Source organism: Quercus suber, unplaced genomic scaffold (assembly GCF_002906115.3).
Source record: "Quercus suber isolate HL8 unplaced genomic scaffold, Cork oak 2.0 scaffold_447, whole genome shotgun sequence".
In the NCBI taxonomy this organism is placed as follows: Eukaryota; Viridiplantae; Streptophyta; class Magnoliopsida; order Fagales; family Fagaceae; genus Quercus; species Quercus suber.
Window position 1 is genome coordinate 220561 of NW_027069898.1, and position 23167 is coordinate 243727.

At 37.3% G+C, this 23167-nt stretch overlaps 1 protein-coding gene across 1 annotated transcript; it reads right to left on the minus strand.

Moving 5' to 3' along the window:
• Window positions 1–10343: 10343 nt before the first annotated feature.
• Window positions 10344–16779, minus strand: LOC112015409 (E3 ubiquitin ligase BIG BROTHER-related). The gene is made up of 7 exons (XM_024047816.2): window positions 16297–16779; window positions 15751–16108; window positions 15588–15637; window positions 13091–13132; window positions 12871–12995; window positions 11855–11963; window positions 10344–10594 (listed from the first exon to the last, which is right to left on the minus strand). Exons 1-7 carry the CDS (start codon window positions 16555–16557, stop codon window positions 10547–10549), a joined length of 993 nt encoding a protein of 330 aa, XP_023903584.1. The 5' UTR covers window positions 16558–16779; the 3' UTR covers window positions 10344–10546.
• Window positions 16780–23167: the final 6388 nt, after the last annotated feature.

The window sequence follows — 23167 nt, forward strand, 5'->3', positions numbered from 1 at the left end:
CATTTTCACAACTTCCCTAGGTGAAAAGTTGTTATTGATTGATAAAAAAGTAAAGTTAGTGGTAGACACAATTTAAAATTAGTAACAACTTACCATCTAAGATTTGTTGTGAAATATTATGGACGTAGCAATACTCTATTTTTGTTGAACCCAAGTTCTTGAGATTCTTAAGACAGGGGGTAGCGTAACTTACAACACTATTACTGGCCAACTTGAACTTGGCTCTGATACCAAAAGGGGGGTAAGTTACAGGTACAGAGGGTGATGGGGGGAGGCCATCTGATTACATAAAATGTAGTACAGGTTACAGTTGTAGGTACAAGTGTAAACTGGAGCAGAAACTAGGGTTGCCATCTGATTACAAGATTACAATGTTGTAATGAGAAGGGAGAATTGTGAAGACTAAAACTAGGCTTCAGTGAGACCTAAAAATTATGCCTGCTTCAAACTGGAGAAGGAGCTGCCTTTTATAGCTGAAGGGAGCCTTGGATCCTGCTGAAGATTGTTGAAAATCCGGAAGGTAAAGTGCTTTTACTACGGGTGAAAAATCATTTCAGCCGAAAGTAAACAGTAACTTCAGGATTTTTGTCAGGTACTGTAGAGTGAACAGTAACGGTCACTGTACATGAATAGTACTTTGTCCTCTTGCTTTTCTGGTTCACTGTTCATCGATACTATTGGAGGAATAGTGAATTGTCTGGAGAGTGCGGGTACTGTTCATGTAAGGAATCTTGAATAGTAACCGGGACTGAAAACTGTTCCAAATAGTGACTGGTGCTATCTGGAGAATATAATCATCATCCAAGTTTTAACCATCATACGGATCTTGGGAGTCCTAGAATGGGTCAATTGGATTTTGATTGACTGAAGCTTCAGATGAGGCAGGAGAATTCCTTTCTTCTGACTCTAGCTTTTTTGACTGGAGGAGCAACTGCTGGGCAAGATCCTTTAACTTTTTGCTAGATTTTCCGACGATCTGGACGGAGTCTAGGCTGGGTTGTGATCTTGTATTATGGGCAATTGCTTTCTGGATTGGAGGGGGAAAATCCTTGTTGATCTTATTGATGACATCAATGATTCTAAAGCTATCCCACCATTTTACAGAGAATTCCCTATCCAATAGATTGGAATTGATTTGGTAGTTCCACATGCTAATCCAATGGATCCTGTACTTGATTGTCATATGTAGGATGGCTGGAAACTGGGAACCATGGCTTGAAGGTTGGAACCTGGAACTGAAATACCTGAATGCTTCCTGTAAAGGTTCTAGGAGAATCTGGGAAACTGGGCCAAACATTTCCCACCACTTTAGGAACCATGAAGGTATTGGACCGGAGAACGGCTTGTCAAACATTAAAAACCATGAATGGTCGAAGCTCTTGTTCTAGTAGAAGAGAACTTTTTCAAAGGCATCTATATAATCATAGTAACTGTAATGGAGGCCTGATTCTTTGAGAACTTTGAGACGAGAGGGGTGTTGTCCCCATTCTTTGCAACTTACAAAACCTGTAAAGATGAACTTATGGTAGAGGACTTCAGCAGGGTTTGTTTTGTTCATGATGTTTTCTATCCGAGTAGACTTTTCTTGGAGGAGGATGCTCTTATAGAATCTGATATTTTTCTCTAGGTGTTTTGGGAGGAAGTGTCAACCTAAAGGTAAAACTTCCATGGCCAATGCTAAGGGATCTGTTATATGAACAAGGTGTGGTTCAATATAAGAGATGTGTTGGACGAAAGGTTTCTTAACATAAGAAGACTTTCCTTTTCAGGATGGATAGGAAGAACGCTTTTGGGGTACTATGGGGCCAAAAGGTTCTTCGACAATATTGGGGTGATTGCTTTAGGAGGAGGGGCTGCTAAAGCGGAGCTATAAGGTGGTCTCTAGTAATTTGGTCTGGGGATGGTGGAGACTATATATCTGTTGGCAATGGTTAAGGGAGAAAGAGAAACTAGCTGACCAAGAGGGTTCTTTGCCTAACTGGTGCTACTGGTAGTTTACTGTTTAGGTAGTTTGGGGGGTTGGGGTTGTACGAGTTTTTTCCCGGACATTCTGGTTTGGACTCTACAAAAATTCACAGGTTAGGAAGTCAGGGATACTGTTTTGAGTTCCTTCTATGAATTCAATGTCAAAGTCAAAAACTGAAATAATGGTTTACCATCTTGCAAAAATCTGTTTTGATGCAATGTTTTGAACATCTTTTTCTAAAACATGCTTTGCAGATTTACAATCAATTCTTAATAAAAACTTTTGATTTAAAAGACCACTTTGAAATTTTGAAATGCATAGCACTATAGATAGAATTTCTTTCTTAATAGTACTATAATTAATCTGAGTGGGAGTCCAAATTCTTGAATGGAAACAGACAATCTGTTTAGGGGAAGTGGGACTAACACGCTGGAGAAGAATACAAACATAACCAATGTTAGAGGCATCTGTCTGGACAATCTTGAAGGAATCAATTGAGGGGATTCCTAGGCATGGGAGTGCCTTGACATATTTTTTGATGTTTTGGACAACAGTGGTATGTGCTGGGGGCCAAGGAGGGGGATTAGTTCGAAGTCTATCAAAAAGGGGTTTGCCTTGTTGCCTGAAATTTTGATAGAAGTCAGTTATGTAATTCAGGGATCCTAGAAACCTTTGGAGCTGGGCTTTGTCTAGGATTTCATTTGGAAACTTATCTACAAACTGGATAGTTCTATCTATGGGTTTGATGACTCCATGATGAATATCAAAGCCTAAGAATCAAACTTTAGTTTGGAAAAGCTTGATTTTTGGGGCAGAAACAACTAGACCATTGATCTTGATGGTAGACAGGAATGCTCTTAGGTGTTTCCAATGTTGGTGTAGGGATTCTGAAAAAATGAGTACATCATCAATGTACACAATTATATGACTAGAGAATGGATTGGAGATCTCATTCATGACGTTTTGGAATTCAGAATGTGCATTTTTGAGACCAAAAGGCATTACATTCCATTTATAATGGCCAAAGGGTGTGGTGAAGGTTGTCTTGTATCTATCAGACTCTTTGATTTTGATCTGCCAAAAACCACTCTTCATGTCAAACTTACTGAAAACCTTTGCTTTACAAAGCCTGTTGACTAAGTCTTTCTTGTTGGGAGTTGGATATCTTACCTATTCTAAGACTTTGTTGAGGGGCTTGTAGTCGATTACTAACCTAGGGACACCTCTCTCAATATCAGCTTTTTTTTGGACATAAAAGGCTGAACAAGACCAGGGGGACCTAGATTTTCTGATAATTCCCTTTTTAAGGAGATCCTCAATTTCTGCTCTACAAGTATCCATGAGTTCTTGGTTCATTTGGATAGGTCGAGCTTTGGTTGGGATATCCTTTTCTTGGAAATCTTTGACATAAGGAAGAGCAATCTCATGTCACTTCCTATGCCAGAAGGTTGTGGGAAGATCATAATAGACTTCTTGTCTAAGTTTTTCTTCAAACTTTATGATTTTCCTTTGGATGGTTTTACAAGCTAATTGTTCCTCAATTTTCTTGTGTTTCATATCATCTTGGAGATACTTAAGATGCTGAGTTTTTGCTTGAATAAGGTTAAGGGTCTTAGAGACAGAAACGTCCTGGAGACTATTAATATTTCGAGGTTCAGGGCTTCTAAGAAACTTAAACTTAACTGGCTGACCAAAGGGATGGGTAGTGATTCATTTACTATCCGTGGTGAAAGGATACAACAGACACATAAAGGGATTTCCTAAGGGGATTTCCTAAGATCACTCTATCTATCATATTCTTGACTAGGACAAATGTGGTTTTGAAGCATGTGTTGTCTTGACACGCATGAGCTTTTGGAATTTTAAATTCAATCTGCATTTTACCTCCACTAGCAGAAGTTAACCTTTCTTTGGTCTTTCTGAAGTATTTAGAGGGAATGATTCCTTCTTGAATGCAATTGAGATCAGCACCCGAATCCATTAAGGCTATGACCTCGAATTCAAAATCTTTGCTGATGACAATCCTGACTTTGGAGTGCCATTTCTGGAAGTTAATCCTACTGATTGCTTGTAAGAACAGTTTACTGGATGGATCTTGATCCAAATTTTGTTCCTGAACCATGTCTGCAGTGGGATTAACTATTTCATTGTCTTCATCATCAGAAGGGTTTTGAAATAAGGGTCCTTCCTCATTGTCTTGATGAGAAGAGTTTTCCAAATGTTTGAGTCTTTTATCAAGGAAATTGTGATCAACTCTAAGGATGGTTAGCTCTTGCTTAAGGGTTCTAATCTCAGATTTGGTTTCCTTGATTTCCTTTTGAAGGTCACTAATAGTTACTTCCTTCTTGGATTTGGCAAACCTATTGTAGATTTTCTCCAAATCAACTTTGGGTTCCTGAAACTTAGGTTCGAGTTTGCTGGTTTCCCTAACTAAGGTTCTCTTAAATTCGCTAAGCTCGCTAAGATTTTGAGCTTTGATGACTGAGTTTTCGATCTGTTCTATGAGATCTAAGAGGAGCTCTTCTTGCTTGGAAATGACATTTATAGTTTTGTTCCTACAACAACTATCCATGCAAGGTATGGGTTCATCTGGTCTACTAGAGGTGCTAGAAGAAACTCTAGAGGGTTCAGAGGATGAGTGGTAGATCTGTCGGATCTCACTGCTAGAGGATTCACTATCTACGTGATCAAGTTCTAGGAGCTTAAGATCTCATCTTTGCTGGTTTGGTCACTAACAAGGGTGTTGACAAGGGATTTGGCCTTAGTTTTACACTCTTTTCTGAAATGACCTTTCTTTCCACAGTTGAAGCATTTTCTTGATGCTTTTAGGATGAACTTGCCTGTGGACTTGGATTTACCTTTCTTATAGAAATCATCTTTGATGTACTTCTGTTTTCTATAATACTTGGCTGATGTTTTCTTCCTATGGAAATCTTTAGAGGATTCCCCTTGCCTCTGTATTTGGATTTCCTTTTGGGAATGACTGAAGGTAAGCTATATTGTGTACAGAAGTTTCCTACTTCGTACTTGGCTTTGTCTTTGCTGGCTTTGCTCTAGATTTTGAGGTTTTTGCACATCTTCATTCCTTTACTTCGAATGGTGCTAGAGATGTCTCCATAGGTTAGGTTATCATAATCTATAACACCTAAAGGATTACAAAGGGTTTCCTTGACCTTTTCTCCAAAAAGGGGAGGTAAGCCATTGATGAACTTCTCCTTCCAAAACGGAGAGTTACAATCACTTCTGTGCATGACTCTGGTAGTAAACACATCTTCATACCACCTAAAGTCACCAAGAGTTTAACATCTAAGGTTACTCAACTGGTCGTAAATCCTAGATGTGATGTTGTTAGGTTTTCCTACGAAGTGTTTCATGATCGTATAGATCAGGGTATTGACTCCGTTGGGAACCACGGCTTATGTTTGTATCAAAGATGGGGGTTCCTTCCTTATCTTTCTGAACAGCATATTTGATGTCTTCTTTAGACTCATCTATGAGGCAATTATTCCACCATTGTAGAAGTTTACCTGTGAATCCTAGGGACATGAGTTCTATGACCTCAGTATGGGAATGTCCTTCACTGATGTAGTTGTTGGCTACCATGGTCATATGCTGGATCTTGTTTAGGATTTCCTATTCAGATAAGCCATCTATGTTCCACTCATAGAGTTTTCCTGAAGACATGAAGAACTGGCTACTAACATTCCTTTCCTCGAACTGGAGGTCAGGAGGTGTAGGTCTAGGATACCAATTCTTGGTTAGGCTAGTGGGGGTTACCTTTTGATTGGTAAGTCTTTTAATGTCTAAATCTCGGAACTGGTTTTCTAGGTGTTCTATCTCCTTTTCATTGTCTGAGGAGGTTCTGCTAGAACTACTAGAGGCTGTGTAGACGTTTAGGGTAACTAGACGGTTATCTAATCTGGGATCAATACTAGTTGAAGTGCTAACTGGGGAAGAGGTGACTGGTTCCTTCTTCACTAGTTCTTCAAGCTTTTGGTCGACTATTTCTAAGGCTGTTTTATCCTTAGATCTAATGCTGGGCTGCTTGGTGGTAGAAAGCTTGACGAGAGGTTTCTCTAGGGTTTGGACAGGTTTGCTAGGGTTTCCTGGCTGGAGGATAACCTTGTTGTCAATCATATCCTCTATCCTATCAAGCTGTTTTCCTATAACACCTAAACATTGGTTGGTATAGTTGTTCTGCTCAATGACCTTCTTGACTACTTGTTCTTGTTAGGTGGTAGGGGTTTTGAAGGGAGAGGCAACTAAATCACTTCTACGGTGGTTAAAGACTATGGCTTCCTGGGGTGGATGGTGTGATCTAACAACTTCTGGTGGGTCAGGATTTCCACTAACCTCCTTGCTGGGAAGTTTGGTCCAATTGGTCTTGGTGAGAACACAAGACTTATTGTGCCATTGAAAGTGGTTCTCAAAATATTCAAAGAAGGGGACATCGCTGGATATCTCCTTCATGAATGTTTTCCAACTTTCAAGAACTTCTTTCTTTTGATCTAAGGTATGGTTGGCTTTATAGGCTTCTCTTTTGAGTTTGTGTTCTTCTGACTCAAATTCTTTTCCTAGGGCAACTAGATCTAGGGTGAACTCTTTTTTGATGACAAGAGCTGGTGATCAAATTGAGTCTTGCTTGGCTGTGTAGCAAGGTGTGCTAACCTGGGATCTGGTTTGGACACCATGGAGCTCTAGTCCTAAGTCTCTTCTAGACTTGGGAAAGGGAGTAACAAGTAGCATGTTTCATACTCCTTGTTGATGCTATAAACCTGTTCTATAGTTCTAACATGGTAATCTGTCTTGAAAGCCTTTTTCAAGGACCATGAAGATGACTTATAGATCTGGTTGGTAGGTACCTTAGGGATGTTCCAATCTCCTAATTTAGATCTGTATTTGACAACTCATAAGAGTCCGAATTGAGAACTCCTTCATCTTCTTGAGGGATCTCAGGGAGGGATGTACTGGAAGATCTAATGCTGGTAGAAGAGTTACTTCTAAACAACCTATCATAGTTCGGGATAAAAACTAGTTAAACAATTAACACCTAATTACCTTTACCTCAAACTTCTAGATCTATCTTAGATCTGAAACAGGGTACAACAAGACAATTGCCTAATCTCGTGCAACTCAATCTCTTATCGCCACAATCCTTACTCTAAGATAACTCCCTTTCACTCACGCCCTACCGTCGGGACTTATTGTTTGGTACGGGACACACACTCAGCCTGGGATATACTGGTCTTACTGGGTTGACAACGGCACAGATTTTGGTCTTACGTGTCTCAACAGTACACATCTGTAACAAAATGGAGGGATAAAAACAGAAACAAGAAGAAGCAGATAGCTGGGATATAACTGAGTAACATGGACAAATAATCACGGAATAATAAACAGATAGATAAAGAAGGAGGCTCAGCCTACCATCAAAAGAATAGTACAAAAGAAGAGATAATACATGTAAAAGATGATGAATGGTAAAGGAAGAGTTATCAGAAAATAGATGTAAAACATAATAAAACTGTCAGGAGATAACATGATTATAATTCAAAATAATGATAATGCGAAAATAATGGGTAACTATGGCGTCACTACTGCCAACTTGATTAATTCAAAAGAAAATGTAACTTACAACACTATTACCGGCCAACTTGAACTTGGCTCTGATACCAAAAGGGGGATAAGTTACAGGTATAGAGGGTGATGGGGGAGGCCATCTGATTACATAAAATGTAGTACAGGTTACAGTTGTAGGTATATATATATATATATATAAAGTGCCATGTTGAAGGAGCCCAACTTGAGGCACTAAATGCCATTGGATTTTGGCAAGAAATTAGGGTGTGCGCACAACCGATTAGATGTGAAGTGATAAAAAATTAATTAAAAATTGAAAAAAAAAATGAATTAAAGAATAGTTTAATAGAGTATTTTGGAAAATGAAGAATGGAATGTATATATATTACAAAAGTGGATTTATATAGTAGAAAAAGGAACTAACATTTTTCAAAGAGTGATGTGAATGTTTTAAGCATTCACACCCGGTCTTCCATATGCCATATGTTGGTATATTTTAGCATCAAGGCACAAAAATAACCCATTACCCAGTCTTGCAAAGTCTTGCAATTGCAAAAAAAATTTGCAATTGTGCTATAGTGCCATCCTAAATGTATTATAACGCTGTAGCATAATTGTAAACCAAAATATTCTATTTTATTCCCTTTTCACCTTTTGTTTTCTCTCCCTTTTGTCTTTCAACTCCTATCTTTCCCTCTCTCTCTCTCTCTCTCTCTCTCTTTCTCTCTCCCTCTCAGAACTCATCTCTCTCTCTCTCTCTCTCTCTCTCTCTCTCTCTCTCTCTCTCTCTCTCCGGCCACCATTTGCTCTCTCTCTCCCATGCCTCTGCCAATGACCCTTTCTCTCCCCATGCCTCTCACTAGCCACTGTCTCTCTACCCATTTTCTCATCATTCCCTCTCTCATGGCCATGGTGTGGGTTTGCAAATTGGATTTTCTGGGTGAGATCGGCGTGCTCAAGCATCCGGTGGTTGTCATGATGGCGAGATCGGCATGGTTGTAGGTTTGCAAATCGATTTTGGCCATAGGTGGTGATAGGTTTGCTAATCGGTTTTGTTTGTGGGTTTGGGGCTGAGTTTCAGTGGTGGATTTGGTGTTTGGTGGGTTTTCTTAGTGTGTCTAGGGCTGAGGATCATGGTGGATTGGTTTGGTGGGCTGTGGGTCATAGTGGGCTTAGGGCTGAGTTTCGGTAGATGCTCTGGTGTTTGGTAGGTTTGCGTGGTGGGTCTAGTGGGTTTGCTTGGTGTTTCTGGTGGTGGCGCTGTGATGTTATGGTTATTGGTTGTGCTGTTGATGATGGGTGATAGTTGTGTTGTTAATGGTCGATTAATGGATGGTGGTGTTGTTGATGGTGGATCAGTGGGTGGTGATTGGAAATTTTTGGGTGGATAGGTGGGTGGTGTTGGGATATGTGGGGGTGGTAGTGTGTTGTTATGGTTGATTGTTAGTTTTTTTTAATAGGTTTTAGTGGGTGGCATGGTGGCGGCTATTGTGAATGTGGTGGTTGATGTATTGTGGTTGTTGTGTGTGTTTCTTTCTTGTAATCTTTGGGTTTGTGGCTGGTGTGGTAGAGTGGTTGCTTTATTTATTTATTTTTTTTCTTTTGTGGCCAGTGCCTAGAGGTAGAGGGAGAAAGAGAAGAAAAGGAAGAGAGAGAGAGAGAGAGAGAGAGAAATAGTATAAAAGAAGAATATTTAAATAAACTGGGGAAAAAAATAAAGTTTGAGATGTTAGGTGTATTGTAAAATGATATGGTAAAAATGATAAAGTAACTCTTGAGATAGTAAAATGAGATTTTTTTAGAAACCGGATGTAAATGCTCTAACAATCCATGTGTTAGAAAGAATTTGGATGAAATGAAACAGAAAACAATATAAGACCCATCATTCCTTAGTACCAGAAAGGGATGAGAAAACATACCCAATTTCCAAGTTCTTATTATCTTAAAAACCTAAGGTGTTCTCAGGTCCCTTTGGAACAATAGAAATATAGTGGTTCATGAAGGGATCAACCCAAACCCAATGAATGTCATTCTCACTACTCAAATCTCTTGTTTGCAGGTTCTAAGAGGCCTTTAGAAATGATCAATCCCAATATCAAGACCATGACAGACCAGCTCAGACTCATGCTGTTACCAGGAATTGGTAGCTTATTATCAAAGCTGCTAGTTGCAAGAAGAAGAAATGCAAACGAAGTGGCTATGCTTACAAGGCAAAGGACTTGAAAGGAAAGATAATTTTCAGTTGGGGAGCCAGCAGCCTCTTATTCCTTTCCAATAGCAGTTCAGGATGCTATCGTGGAAGCAACAATAAAAGCTAGAGATCTTGGCTTTAGACGGATTTTGTTCCTAAGTAATTGCAAAAGAATTATCCAGGTTTGAAATGAAAAGAGTCAACCAAGATGGCAGGGGATTCCTATGATGACAGACCTGTGCTTTCTAACTCAACAGGGTCTAACTTTCTGCATCATTTTTGTACCAAAACTTATCTTGTGTAATGTGTTGGATGTAGCTTCTCTAGCTGTTCAAAATCCGATCTACTACCATTGGATCTCTCCAAATGTAACTTGTGTCTTGTAACTGTTTTCTATGGTATCTAAATAAAAACAAATAAATAAATAAATAAATACCTAAGGTGTTGGGCATCATAAATATTAATCGAAAGTGCAAAGAAGGCAACAAGCAATATATACTATTTATCCATTAGCAAAACTAACCATCTTCAATATATATATATATATATATATAAAGGGGGTTACCATCAAAGATCCAATAAAAACTTTGCTACTATGCTCGGCAATTCAATAAAGAGAAAGGCCATATCTAATATAATATAGTAAACTAGTCCCAATTATGGATTTTACTTCAAAACATAGATACAACCAGGCATGTGTTACACTAGCTGATAAAATTGTGTGCATAAGAAAAAAAAAGCGCTTATATTGGATCCAAACTTATGCAAATGGTCTCTGATTTGTAGAAGAAGACGATCCATATATTGTACTAGCTGTTGCCACATACGGAAACCTCAGCACTGCAAACAGGGCAGACCTGCAATCACAGAGCAGGTCATTTGAAAAAAAAAAAAAAAAAACCAATTCACAGAGCAATTCATAATGCAGCAGTCATTCGGCTGTAGCACCTAATACACTTTAGAGCACATATTAGTAATGTATTAAAACCCATACATGATACAACATTAACATATCAGAGTTATTGTACAAAAATCAAAGAGAATAGAACCTGTCTTGAGAGAGAGAGAGATATTACAATAACCCAAAAGATAAAAGTTGTCTAAATTTAAAACAGTACATACATATCTTTCTAGCAACTAGAAAACAGGTCATTTGAAGCATCATGTACCAACATAAAAGAATTGTCCTAAAGAAGTGTTCTTATATCAAACGGTACTTTGTCAACACAAAAAAAGGGGCACCTCTCTGCAAAAAGGACAAGGTTTCTCTCCAAACTTAAACTCGCCCTATATCTTTATATTATATGTGAATTTTGAAAATATAACTACTATTACATGTTATTTATGTTCTTATCATGCATATCAAATTTCATTCAAGTCATATTTTATTTACTATGTGATTAATAAACTTATTTTTTATACATAATCTAAGACCACAAAAGCTCAAAATTTAAACATTTGATTGATAACATAGCTATTGATTTTTGACATTCTTGAAAAATTTTACAAGCATGGAGAATGTAAAAAGAACATGCAATCCAACAGTTAATAATTCAAAATTCACACACAATAAAAAGATATAAAACAAGTTTGAAAAGGTTTATTCCAAACTAGTTTGGAGAGAAATATTTTCTTTGCAAAACCCATCCTTAATCACAACATTTGAGGAGAAAAGAAATTTACCACTCATAAAAAATCATATATCCATCTCTCTTTCTCTCAATTACTAAAACTAATAACTGCATATTTAAATTTCACCTGGCTCTGTAGAAGTAGGAGAAATAAAAATTCTTGCATGGAATCAATAACTTTGAATGGTGATTGTTAAAAAAAAAAAAAAAAAAGAGAATGGTGATTGTTAAGGAATGACATAACACTTAAAGAGACCTCTAAAAAATCTCGCAGATCTAAAAAAGGCTGCAAATATAAAGCACAGTTAAGGAGAGCAGTGGTATCAGAACTTCAATTAAACAGGAATGCATCAAGCTTTATACCATAGCAAATCTGCAGGCATACTTGCTGAGAGAGTAGAATGATGAAAATGAGAAATCAACCAGACATTCAATGCAGAACTATGATTAATGTATTCACAGGGAACAATAATCATATGCACATACCTTGTTTATATTCAACCAATTATTAATACACTCAGGATGGTAAGAATGTTTGCAAGAAAGCGCTGTCAAGGTTTCACCATCCTCATAGTCCAACCGACAAATAACACAGCTGAAACAGGAGCACACAAAATTAGTTGTACTGAAACTGGTATGTAACCTTTAAAAAAAAAAGGTTTAGATCATATTTACTGAGATGGAATGTTTGTTTCCACAGAGACTTTCATGATTGGGAATTGGAATCTGCGAATTCCTTCTTAGATCATATTTACTCTCAAATGCCTAGGGGGGGTGGGGTTGATAGGATGAGATGGTGATTGAATGGAAATGGTAATTTTGATGTTAGATCCGATTATAAAGCTATCCAGGGTACCAATGGAAATTAATTCCCATGGAAAAGCATATGGTGGGATAAGTCTACAAGGAGGAGTCTCCAAGGAGGGTGTCATTCTTTATGTGGACAGCAGCACGGGGTAAATTCTTTTTATTGACAAGCTCATCCTCAAAAAGAGGGGTTTTTCATTAGTTGGCTGGTGTTCTTTATGTTGTTGTAACGGATAAACAGTGGACCACTTACTACTCCATTATGAGGTTGCTTATGCATTGTGGAGTGAAGAATTCTGGATGTTAGGGGTTTATTGGGTGATGCCTCCTACAGTGACATCCCTTCTTTGTGGTTGGAGGAGCCGGTTTGTAAAAAAGATCTTCAGGAATATAGAATATGGTGCCATCATGTTTAATGTGGCTAGTATTGAAGGAGCACAATTCTCGGACATTTGAATACATAGAGAAATCTCTAGAGCATTTGAAATCCTACTTTCTAAGTACTGTTTCAGTAGGCACGGGCTTGGGGATTCACGCAACATAGTTTTAAGTTTCATAACTTTCTTAGTTTCTCAGAATCATTATTTGTAAGGATCTTTGTGTTCATCATCATGAACATAAAGTAATTCTATTTTTTAATAAAATATCACTACATACTTATCCAAAAAAAAAAAAAAAAGGTTTAGTGTGCATACGAATCATTGCTGCTTCCATTCTGACTGCTTCCTGACTTGTAATTTATTGAAGGCAAAGAAGCAATTATATCAGCTGAAAGCCCTCTGCTCTCTGTTCCAACTACATCACCCAATGCAAGCAACTCCTGAAATAATAATCATAACCTTAGGGTAAGGGTTAAAAAAGGCTAGGAAAAAACAAAGCTCCACCAAAGGCACTTGGATCCAAAACCCAGTTTACCTCATAGGATAGTTCATCGGGATCAAGCTCCTCCCATGTATCCTTCAAAAGAGTAGACAAGATGAATTAGGTGGAAAGAAGACTTAACTAAAACTCAAAAAATAAATAAAAAAGACCAACACACTAGTAGTGATAGCAAGAAGAAGAGAAGGAAGAATAAAATAATACAAATGTACTCTTATGCTTTATAAAAGGCAAGCTTTAAAACCAGTCTCATTTCTAAGATGTGGAACCCAACATAAGCTAGATGCCACACAAAACCAGGAAGTAAAAAAATTTAACTTTGATATACTATGGGGATGATCAAGCAGTAAATAATGAAACCAAAAAGGGACTCCATAATACATCCACTGTTGCAATCTAACTGTTTAGACTAATCACAAGAACAAAGAAGAAGCTTTTCATACAATCATCACACATCTCACAAAAGTATCTTATGAAAATATTGATTCAGATGACAATGAGTGACAATAACCATGATTCACGATTAGCAAGGAGTGTATAAGAGCTACTCCTACGTAATGTAGTATTCAAGAACTAACAGTATTACCAGCTGAGACTTAGAACCCTGATTAGATCACATTAACACAACCCTTGGTGAAAATGCCATTTTTCTATGTAGTGTAGAAAAATAATAAATTCCAAATTGAATAGGATCTGATAATAAATGAAATAACTTGCTTAATTAAGTCTATATGAACTGACACAGTGAAAAAAATCCTTCTTTTTTGTTTGCTGTTTTTATGGGGGGAAATCACACCAGAAGCTTGTAAATAGCATCTAACTTGAAAAAGTTACCAAAAATATCAAAGGGAAAATGAAAATCTGAAGGCAATATATGAATCAATTAGTTTATGTTACAGAAGAATTTTCTTCAGGAAAATACAGAAGAAATCTTTGTAACCATAAACCATCTATTTCCAACCTAGGAGACAAATTATTAACAGGAAAACAAATCCTAGCAGAAAATTTTACATTAACCTCTAAATTCTGCAAAAATACATCAGCTAATTGCCATAACAGAAACTTCAAGTTTCTCATGGCCAGTAGGACCTGCTACAATTGTCACTACAAGCTCATCCTTAAAATAATCAAGGAAATACTAGAGAAACCATAATTATTAACATAGAGGCTTGTAGGCCTGCACTCACACGACATAAAAATTCAGAAAAATACAAGGAAAAACATGATGACAAACATTCAGGCAGGCACACCCATACTCACAAGTCATATCCAAATGGTCAACTCTTCAAAAACGTGTTTGAGACCTCATTCTCAATATGTACTCAGTAAACATATCTGCAACTAAAGATTTAAAACCCAAAACTGTTCCAACAATTTTTTTATTATTAGAAATTAGTAATTGCACATCTTGTCAATTGGCCTTGAACTCATGCTCTCACCCCAGTGTTGTTAAAACCGCGCTTAAGTGCAAAGTGCAGAGCACACAGCCCTTGGGGCATTTTCCCTCTAAGGTGAGGCGCCCTCACAAAAGCGCACTTTAGGCACACTTTTTTGAGCTTTTTTATTAAGCGCAAAGTGCACTTTTTTGAGCTTTTTGTAATTTTTTAAGAAAAGAATCCTGATTTGATTTTTGGCCATTAGATCTAAATATGTTTGATATAAGCCATTGATTTAATATTTAAAAACTAATAGTGTGGTGTACTACCATACACCTAATAGATGATAGCATTGAGCGGTTGACTAGAAGAGTAGAAGAAGATGAAATAGATGAAATTGTTGAAGATGATCTTGTGTTCGATGATGATATTTTGACATGAGGTAGTGTTGCTTGAGCTTTTGGAGTTGACAAAGAAAGATTTAACTTGAGATCAAGAATGGAGCCACTAGGGCAAGCACCAGGTTCAAGTTTTAGTTCACAACATGCTCCTCATGATGGAGAAGAAGATGATGAGGGCTACAAATCTTGATATTAAAACCTCACGTATGTTTTGATTATTCACTTGACCCACGGGTTGTATCAATTTATTGATTGTGAGGACTTGAACCATCTCAGTCATGTACCTCAACACCATGATATATATGGAATTCTATTCAACTGCAAAGCATTTTTTTTTTATTGTTTAAATAACTCCAACTCCATAAAGCGCCTCTTTTCCTTGTTCTCAACATTCCTATTATAGAATAGTTCTGAAATGTTAGCAAAAGCTAACCCTGTATACATTTCAATACATATAATTGAGTAGATTCTGTCAACCTCTAATAATCTATTATGAGGAAATAGGACATTGGATTAAAGCATTAGATTTCGTATCCTATCTTACATTATTAATAACTTCTATCTACTCCCCCCAACCACCCAATTACAATGGATTGAGAGATGATGATTCCAAGAACAAAATAAAAAGGATCCACCATTACACTATACTAGGCAAAATTTTTAAATGTAGATAGGTTAGATTAAAAGTGCTGAGATGTGGTGAGCATGCGGAATCAAAGCCATGGTTTCAGCTTCCACAGTGATAGAGATAGATACCTGAGAGTTGGCACCATGATCCTCTATGTCCTGGTCCTCATCAGCTTCCACTACAACACAAACAAACAGTTCTTAGAAGTTCTAGTAGTCATTGTGAAAGGAGCAAAATATAACAAGACAAGAGAGTAGTAAAATAGGTAAGACAGGAGGAAGGAACACCCACAATCATTTATCCCAGCAAGAGCCAACAATCTAGCAGCCATATCTCTGTCTTCAGCGTCCTGTAGGGCCCTTGCATAGGCCTCATCGCTAGAGAAGACAGCAGGGTCGAATTGAATACCGGGGTTATTTTCTTCTCCAGCTAAGTCGTTGTTGCCATGAGCATGGACATCAAAAGCATCTTCATCATCGTCATCAGCACCATCAATTCTCTCATCGTCAGTCTCATCATGTGGATCATTAAAATCTTCATCCTCATCGTCCTCGTCGTCATCATCATCATCAAGGACAAAGCTTCCAGCCTCCCAACTTCCATAATCACTACCTTCATTGTTGATTCGGAGCATCATGTATGCCCTTTCCTACTCCACAAACCAATCAAGGCCAATTCAACCACAACCACAACAGAACAGATAACTACTCTACTGTACTCTACTCTACTAGCAGTCATTTATAGTACAAGAAGTTGGGTCCAAAATTCAAATAGCATCAGAAATAACATTTATATGTATAAGAAAAATAAAAAATAAAACCCAATTGAGGGAGAGACCTGTTCCTGAAGGGTACGAGCAAGAGCGAGATCAGCATCGACCTGACTGAGATTAGTAAAGGGAGTTCTTGTTGTTGTTGTTGATGATGAGGGCTGACGAGGCGACTGAGGGGGTTGGTCCACGTCGGATCCATTTCTTTCTTCTTGTTGTTGTTCCTCAACAACAACAACAAGATTGATAGAAGAATTAGGGTTGTGTTCTTGTTCTTGTTCTTGTTGGGTATTATTTAATTTGTCTAGGGAATCCTTATTCTCCTCCATAGATAGATAGATAGATAGATAGAAAGCAAATACACAAAGAGAGAATTCAAAAAGAAAACAAACAGGAATTGGAATTTGGAGGAGAGATCTAAATAACGAAAAGGAGTGAGTGATATCTTTTGGAATGGATGGAATATTAAGGGATTATTCAAGAATCTATCTGTCTGAGGAGGCGCCGATAGAAAGAGAAAGACAAAGGGAAAGAGAAAGAGCGTAATATCAATATCCATAGTTGTCAAACCGTACATTGAGTCAATTTTTTATTTTCCTGAATCGTACGCAAATACTTAATGAAATTATAAAATAATTATAAATATACGTACATAAAAAAAAATATATTTATTACAAATTTAAAATATATTTATTTAATGACCAATTTAATTATTATTTATATAATAAAATTTAATAAAATTAATTAAATAAATCAAATTATCTTATATTTATAACATGCAAATTTAAATTAATTAAATTTAAAAGTAATATATGATATATAAACCAAAATAATAATATATTTTCATCATCTTGACGAATTAACTTTATCTAAGTTAATGTTATCATCATGTTTAGCATATTGTAAAATTATTTTTTCATAGACATTTTCTTTATTATTATCAACATTTACTTTTTTTTTGGTTTTTTTTATTCTAATAATTTTTTCTTTATATTTTTTCTTGAAATTCTAGCTTTTTAGACTCAAAATAATAATAACAAAATAAAAAATAGTTATATTTTCATTTAATACATTATTAATAGTATAGAAAATAAATTTGCACATATGAAAGTAAGTGTTATGAGTATAGTCTAAATTTTTTTGGAGAAAGAGAAGGGAGGAAAAAACTTATGGACTTGCTATTTCATTAGACTCAATTAAGTTTCCCAAAAATTTTGTGTTAACAAAGTCTAACAACTTGTTTAAATCAAATAAAATCACAAATTTTAACAAAAAAACTCATTTTAAACCCACATGTCTATATAGCGTACAATACATACGATTTATTGATATGATACGATTCATACGATACGTACCTATATATCGGACGATTCATGAGCACTTACGATACGCCCTTACGATACGAAACTTTTTGTACACAATACAATACGTATCATACGATATGTATTGCGTATCGTATGATATGTATTGTGTATTATATGATACTGACAACTATGTCAATATGTTTTACTCTTTCATGTGATATAACATTCTTTCTTTTTTCTTTTTCTTTTTTGGGAAAAAAATTGGAAAATAACGCCATGCTCCAAACAATTTTGTTAACAAACTATTTAAGAAACTAACATTTTGAGTATAATAGGGACCACGTGGTTTTCGGTGGTCCCTATTTCACACACTTTTCAGACCCCAGCTCCTTTTGAACTCTTGTGGTCCCTATTTCACTTGTACTCTCACACTTTTCACTCTTGTATTCCCACCCTCACTCTCAGTCTCTCACAACTCATAATCTCACTCTCTCACAGAATCCACATTTTAGGTAAGAGTTTCATATATTTGCACTTTAGAACTTCTAACAATTTCATTTATTTATCGAGTGAGGTTTTTAAGATATTATTCTAAATATTGTGTATATTTATTTAGTTGTTAGTGTAAGTTAAACATTTGCTAGGTTTTTATAAAAAGTAAAAATTATTTAAGATATTTAGTATTGTTAGGTTTTTATCATGGGTATGTAATGGATCATGAGTCTTTTTTATGGTTTAGTTTGATATTTTTGTAATGGGTAGATATTTTTGTTTATTAAAACTTATATTAGATTTAATGAAAATTTTAAATGAGTATGAAATGGATAATGAGTGTGTTTGTATGTGATGTGGGGTGACCATATGTGATGGTAAATCAAAAAATTAGTTCTTCGTCCATTTTGGTCATCCATAACCAAAAACGTCCAAAATAACCTCCAGAAAGGAGAAAGAAGTAATATGCACAACAAATATAAAAACGTGGACTTACGAGCAGGTCGTCAGTCGTCCAGTAAGGATCTGGTCATCCAAAGAAGGTATGGTCGTCCATACCATATTCAAATATGAACGACCAACAAACATTTAGTAAATTTTTGTGTGTTTTCTACAATCTCAAATGGTTAGACCACTAACACACATCTTGGAATGTGGGGTGAATTCCTTGAAGTTCGCTTCAATCTCCCTACTAAATTCATACATCTCTCATGATGCTAGTGGCACCCAACAAGTAAACCCACTTTGAACTCTCTATAAAAGGACCGAGCCTCAACCAACCAAGGTACGTTTTTACTATTCATTCACTCAATATCCTCATGTTCTAAAGAGAAAACTGACTTAACCGTCGGAGAGTCCTTAGCTAGTTCACCCCGAACACCTTCGATAGTTACTTTCTTCCTTCTCAGGTCACCTAATCGTCAATAAAGTCCTAAGCATTCAACCTACTAATTTACTTGCATCATCAATTGGTGCTGTTTGTGGGAAGTTTCTAAGTGTTAACCACTTTGTTTTCTAAGACAAAAGGTTGCATGGTACGGACTAGTTCAATGGCCATAAGTCCAGAGCACCAAGAGAATGGAAACGTTTCCAATCATCCCAACCGTGCACCATCACTAGCATTTGCTCCGCTACTAGCATCCGTCTAGCAACAGTTGCAATCGATGGCAGTTGCCATGGTAGACTTAACACACTAAAACCAAGAGTTAACTCGAGAAGTGAAAAAAAAATAAGTAATTTCATCAGCATCATATTGAAGGCCTTGGGCAGAACTCAGAGGCTAGAGAAGTAGAGAATAATGTTGAAGGTAGAGATCAGTTAAGAGGCATCGTCACACGTAGGGTGCCACATTTGGAGAAGGAGATAGATTAGATGAAGAAGGCCATGGAAGAGATGAGGGACTCCATGAAAAGGATGAACCATGTGGATGATCTCGTCCACATAACTAACTCTCCCTTCACCACGTCCATCACCAGTCACCCCTTGCCATCCAAGTTCAAAATGCCTACCTTCGACTCATATGATGGAATGTGGGATCCATGTGATCACATTGCCACATTCAAGACAATTATGCATCTCCAAGGAGTTCTAGACGAGATAATGTGCAAAGCTTTTCCTACCACACTTAAAGGCCCAGCTCAGGTATGGTTCGGTAAAGTATCACCAAATACTATAACTTCCTTCCAGGAGTTAAGTAAGTTGTTCATCAACAACTTCATCAGAGGTCAAAGGCATAAATGCTCTTCGTCCAGTTTGCTGAACATAGAGCAAGGGGAGAACAAGAGTCTGCGATATTTCATCAGTCATTTTAACAGAGAAGCCTTATTAGTAGATGAGATGGACGACAAAATCTTGTTGGCAACCTTCCATAATGGAATCACTTCAGATTTGTTCATTCACAAGATGTATGACCAAGAGCTATAGACAATGGCCGAGCTGATTCATTCAGCCCAAAGTTTCATGAATGCAGAAGACGTGATCATTGCTAAGCAAAAGAAAAAGGCTGAACGAGCAAATGTTGAGTATGCATGTCATCCAAAGTAAAGCCCTCATCCAAAGAAAGTCAAGATGGGAGAAAAGAGAGATAGAGATGGCAAGAAAGTAGGATCATTCTTAGGACGGTACCCGAGCTATATACCCTTGAAAACCCCACTTGACGAAGTGTTGATGCAGATTAAGGGTGACCTATCCTTGAAGTGGCAAGAGAAGATGAAGAGGGATTGCAATAAGCGAAATAAGAGCAAGTACTATCGTTTTCATCGAGATCATGGACACGACACGGACAAGTGTTATGACTTAAAACAGAAAATTGAAGTTCTTATCAAGTAGGGAAAGTTGAAGAATTTCCTTGGATGAGATCACAAGGATGAAAGGCTACCATTAAAGGGCAAAGCAGAAGAACCAGTGTGACAACCACTTAGAGAAATAATGGTTATTGTGGGTAGGAACATCAACTAGAAGTTCATCTAAAGCCAAAAAGACTTACTTATGGGTGGTTCAAAATGTTCAACTCACTGGCTAACCGCCAAGAACGTCCAAGGCAAATGAGCCAGCTATCACTTTTACAGATGAAGATGCGAGGAGATTACATCATCCTTATGATGGTGCGATCGTTATTACTTTGAAGATTGCAAATTATGCAACAAGAAGAGTGTTAGTAGATAATGGGAGTTCTGTAGATATCCTCTACTATCCGGCCTTTCAGTAGATGAGGATTAGCAAGAAATTACTTCAGCTAGTGAATGTGCCTTGGATTAGGTTTGGAGGAATGAAGGTTCTACCAGTGGGCACCATTTCCCTACTAGTCGTGGTCAGTTCTTACCCATGACAGATCAATAAGGAAGTGAACTTCCTTATTGTAGATTGCTTATCCTCATACAATGCCATCATAGGACGACCAACTTTGAATAGTTGGAGAGTTGCAACATTTACTTATCACTTGTTCATTAAATTTCCAACGGAATATGGCATAGGAGAAGTACAAAAGACTAATTGGCAACTAGAGAATGTTACTTGGCTATGTTAGCAATGGACGAGCAGACGCAAACGATGAATATTGAAGAAAGAAAAATAGTTGCCAAGCCAATTAAAGTATTGGAAGAGATTCCCTTGGACTAATGCGACCCGAAGAAGTTTACTAGAATCGAAACAAGCATGGGGAGAAGATGAAGCAAGATCTCATCTAATTCCTTAAAAAAAAGTAAGGATGTGTTTGCTTGAAACCGTGAAGACATGTTTGGGATAAACCCAAGTGTGATTACTCACTATTTATATATGTCCTCGTCCTATAAGCCCATCCGTCAAAAGAGATGAGTGTTCGCCCTAGAATGAGATAATGCCATAAAAGAAGAAGTCTAGAAGTTGGTAACAACGAAGTTCGTCCGTGAAGTCTACTATCCTGATTGGCTAGCAAATGTAGTGATGGTAAAAAATGATTAAGCAGATGGAGGATGTGTGTGGACTCACAGATTTGAACAAAGCATACCCAAAGGATAGTTATCCCCTCCCACGCGTTAACTTAGTTGGTAGATTCAACAGCTAGGCACCAATTGCTAAGCTTCATGGATGTACTCTCAAGGTACAACCAGATCAAGATGGACGAGGTAGACCAAGAGAAAACATCCTTCATTACAAGCCAAGGTTTGTTTTGCTACAAAGTAATGTCTTTTGGTTTGAAAAATGCAAGGGCTACTTATCAGAGGCTGGTTAATCACATGTTTCATCCACAAATTAGTTGAAATGTTGAAGTAGACACAGCACCTGGATGAACTCCATGAGACTTTTGACATGTTTAGACGATACAACATGAAGTTGAACCCAAGCAAATGTGCATTCGGAGTTTCATTCGGAAAGTTCCTCGGTTGCATGGTCTCATAGAGGGGAATTGCAGCAAACCCTGATAAGATCTGAGCGATACTAAGCATGGAGCCACCAAAAAATGTCAAAAAAGAGCAAAGTCTCAATGGACAAGTAGCAGCTCTCAACAGATTTGTCTCAAAGGCTACTAACAAATGTTTGCCATTCTTTAAGGTGTTAAGGAAAGCATTCGAATGGATGAACGAGTGTTAGCAAGCATTCGAAGAACTCAAGACGTGTCTCACAAGAACTCCTTTGTTGAGCTTGTCCAAGCCAAGTGCTGAACTACACCACTATTTTGCTGTTTCTCCTTATGTAGTGAGTTCAGCCTTAGTTAAAGAAGAAGGAAAGGCACAGAAGCCTGTCTACTACACCAGCAAGACGTTAAGAGGAGTTGAAGGATGATACCCTTATAGAGAAGTTTTCCTTTTTGTTGGTGATAGCAGTAAGGAAGCTTAGGTCATACTTCCAAGCTCATATCATTAACATCCTGACAGATTATCCATTCAAGAAGGCCATGAATAAGCTAGAAGCAGCTGGATGACTGATCTAGTGGGTAGTTGAAGTTAGTGAGTTTGACGTAAGGTATCAACCAAAAGAAGTAATAAAAGCCCAAGCACTTGTAGATTTCATTGTAGAGTTCACTCTAGCCCATGACTAGTAGACTAGAGACCAGGGGGCAAAAGAATGAATCATCCATGTGGATGGTTTGTCCACTCAACATGTAAGAGGAGTTGGAGTAATATTGCAATCACTTGAAGGGGATCGTTTAGAGTATGTCGCTCGTCTACAGTTCTTGACAACCAACAATAAAGTTGAGTATGAAGCTCTTATTAAGGGCCTAGATTTGGCTAAGTCATTAGGAGCCAAATCAGTGGTTGTTCAAGGAGATTCACAACTAACCATAGGTCAGATGAATGGAATGTGTGAAGCAAAGGAAGAAAGATTAAAGATATTTGAGCAAAGTCAAGAATTGCATCAAAGGCTTTACAACAATAAAGTTCCATCAGATTCTAAGGGAAGAAAACACAGAAGTAGATAGTCTATCTAAAATAGCCACTGTAGACGTTCCCAAGGTGCATTAGATAGATAGAGAAGCTAACTAAACTACACCAATCATGTCCTATCTCAAAGATGGACTTCTCTCTGAAGATAAAGAAGAAGCAAGGAAGCTAAGGGTTAGAGCAGCGAAATTCGTCCTCATGGACGAGGTATTGTATAAAAGGGGTTTTTCTCAACCTTACTTGAGATGCTTGACTCTAGACGAGTCTTACTATGTCATAAGAGA

Coding starts and splice junctions, on each gene's coding strand:
- LOC112015409 (XM_024047816.2), bottom strand. CDS start 16,557: ATGGAGGAGAATAAGGATTCCCTAGACAAATTAAATAATACCCAACAA. Junction 16,109..16,296: donor CTCGTACCCTTCAGGAACAG/GTCTCTCCCTCA, acceptor TTTGTGGAGTAG/GAAAGGGCATACATGATGCT. Junction 11,964..12,870: donor AATGGAAGCAGCAATGATTC/GTATGCACACTA, acceptor CTCCTGTTTCAG/CTGTGTTATTTGTCGGTTGG.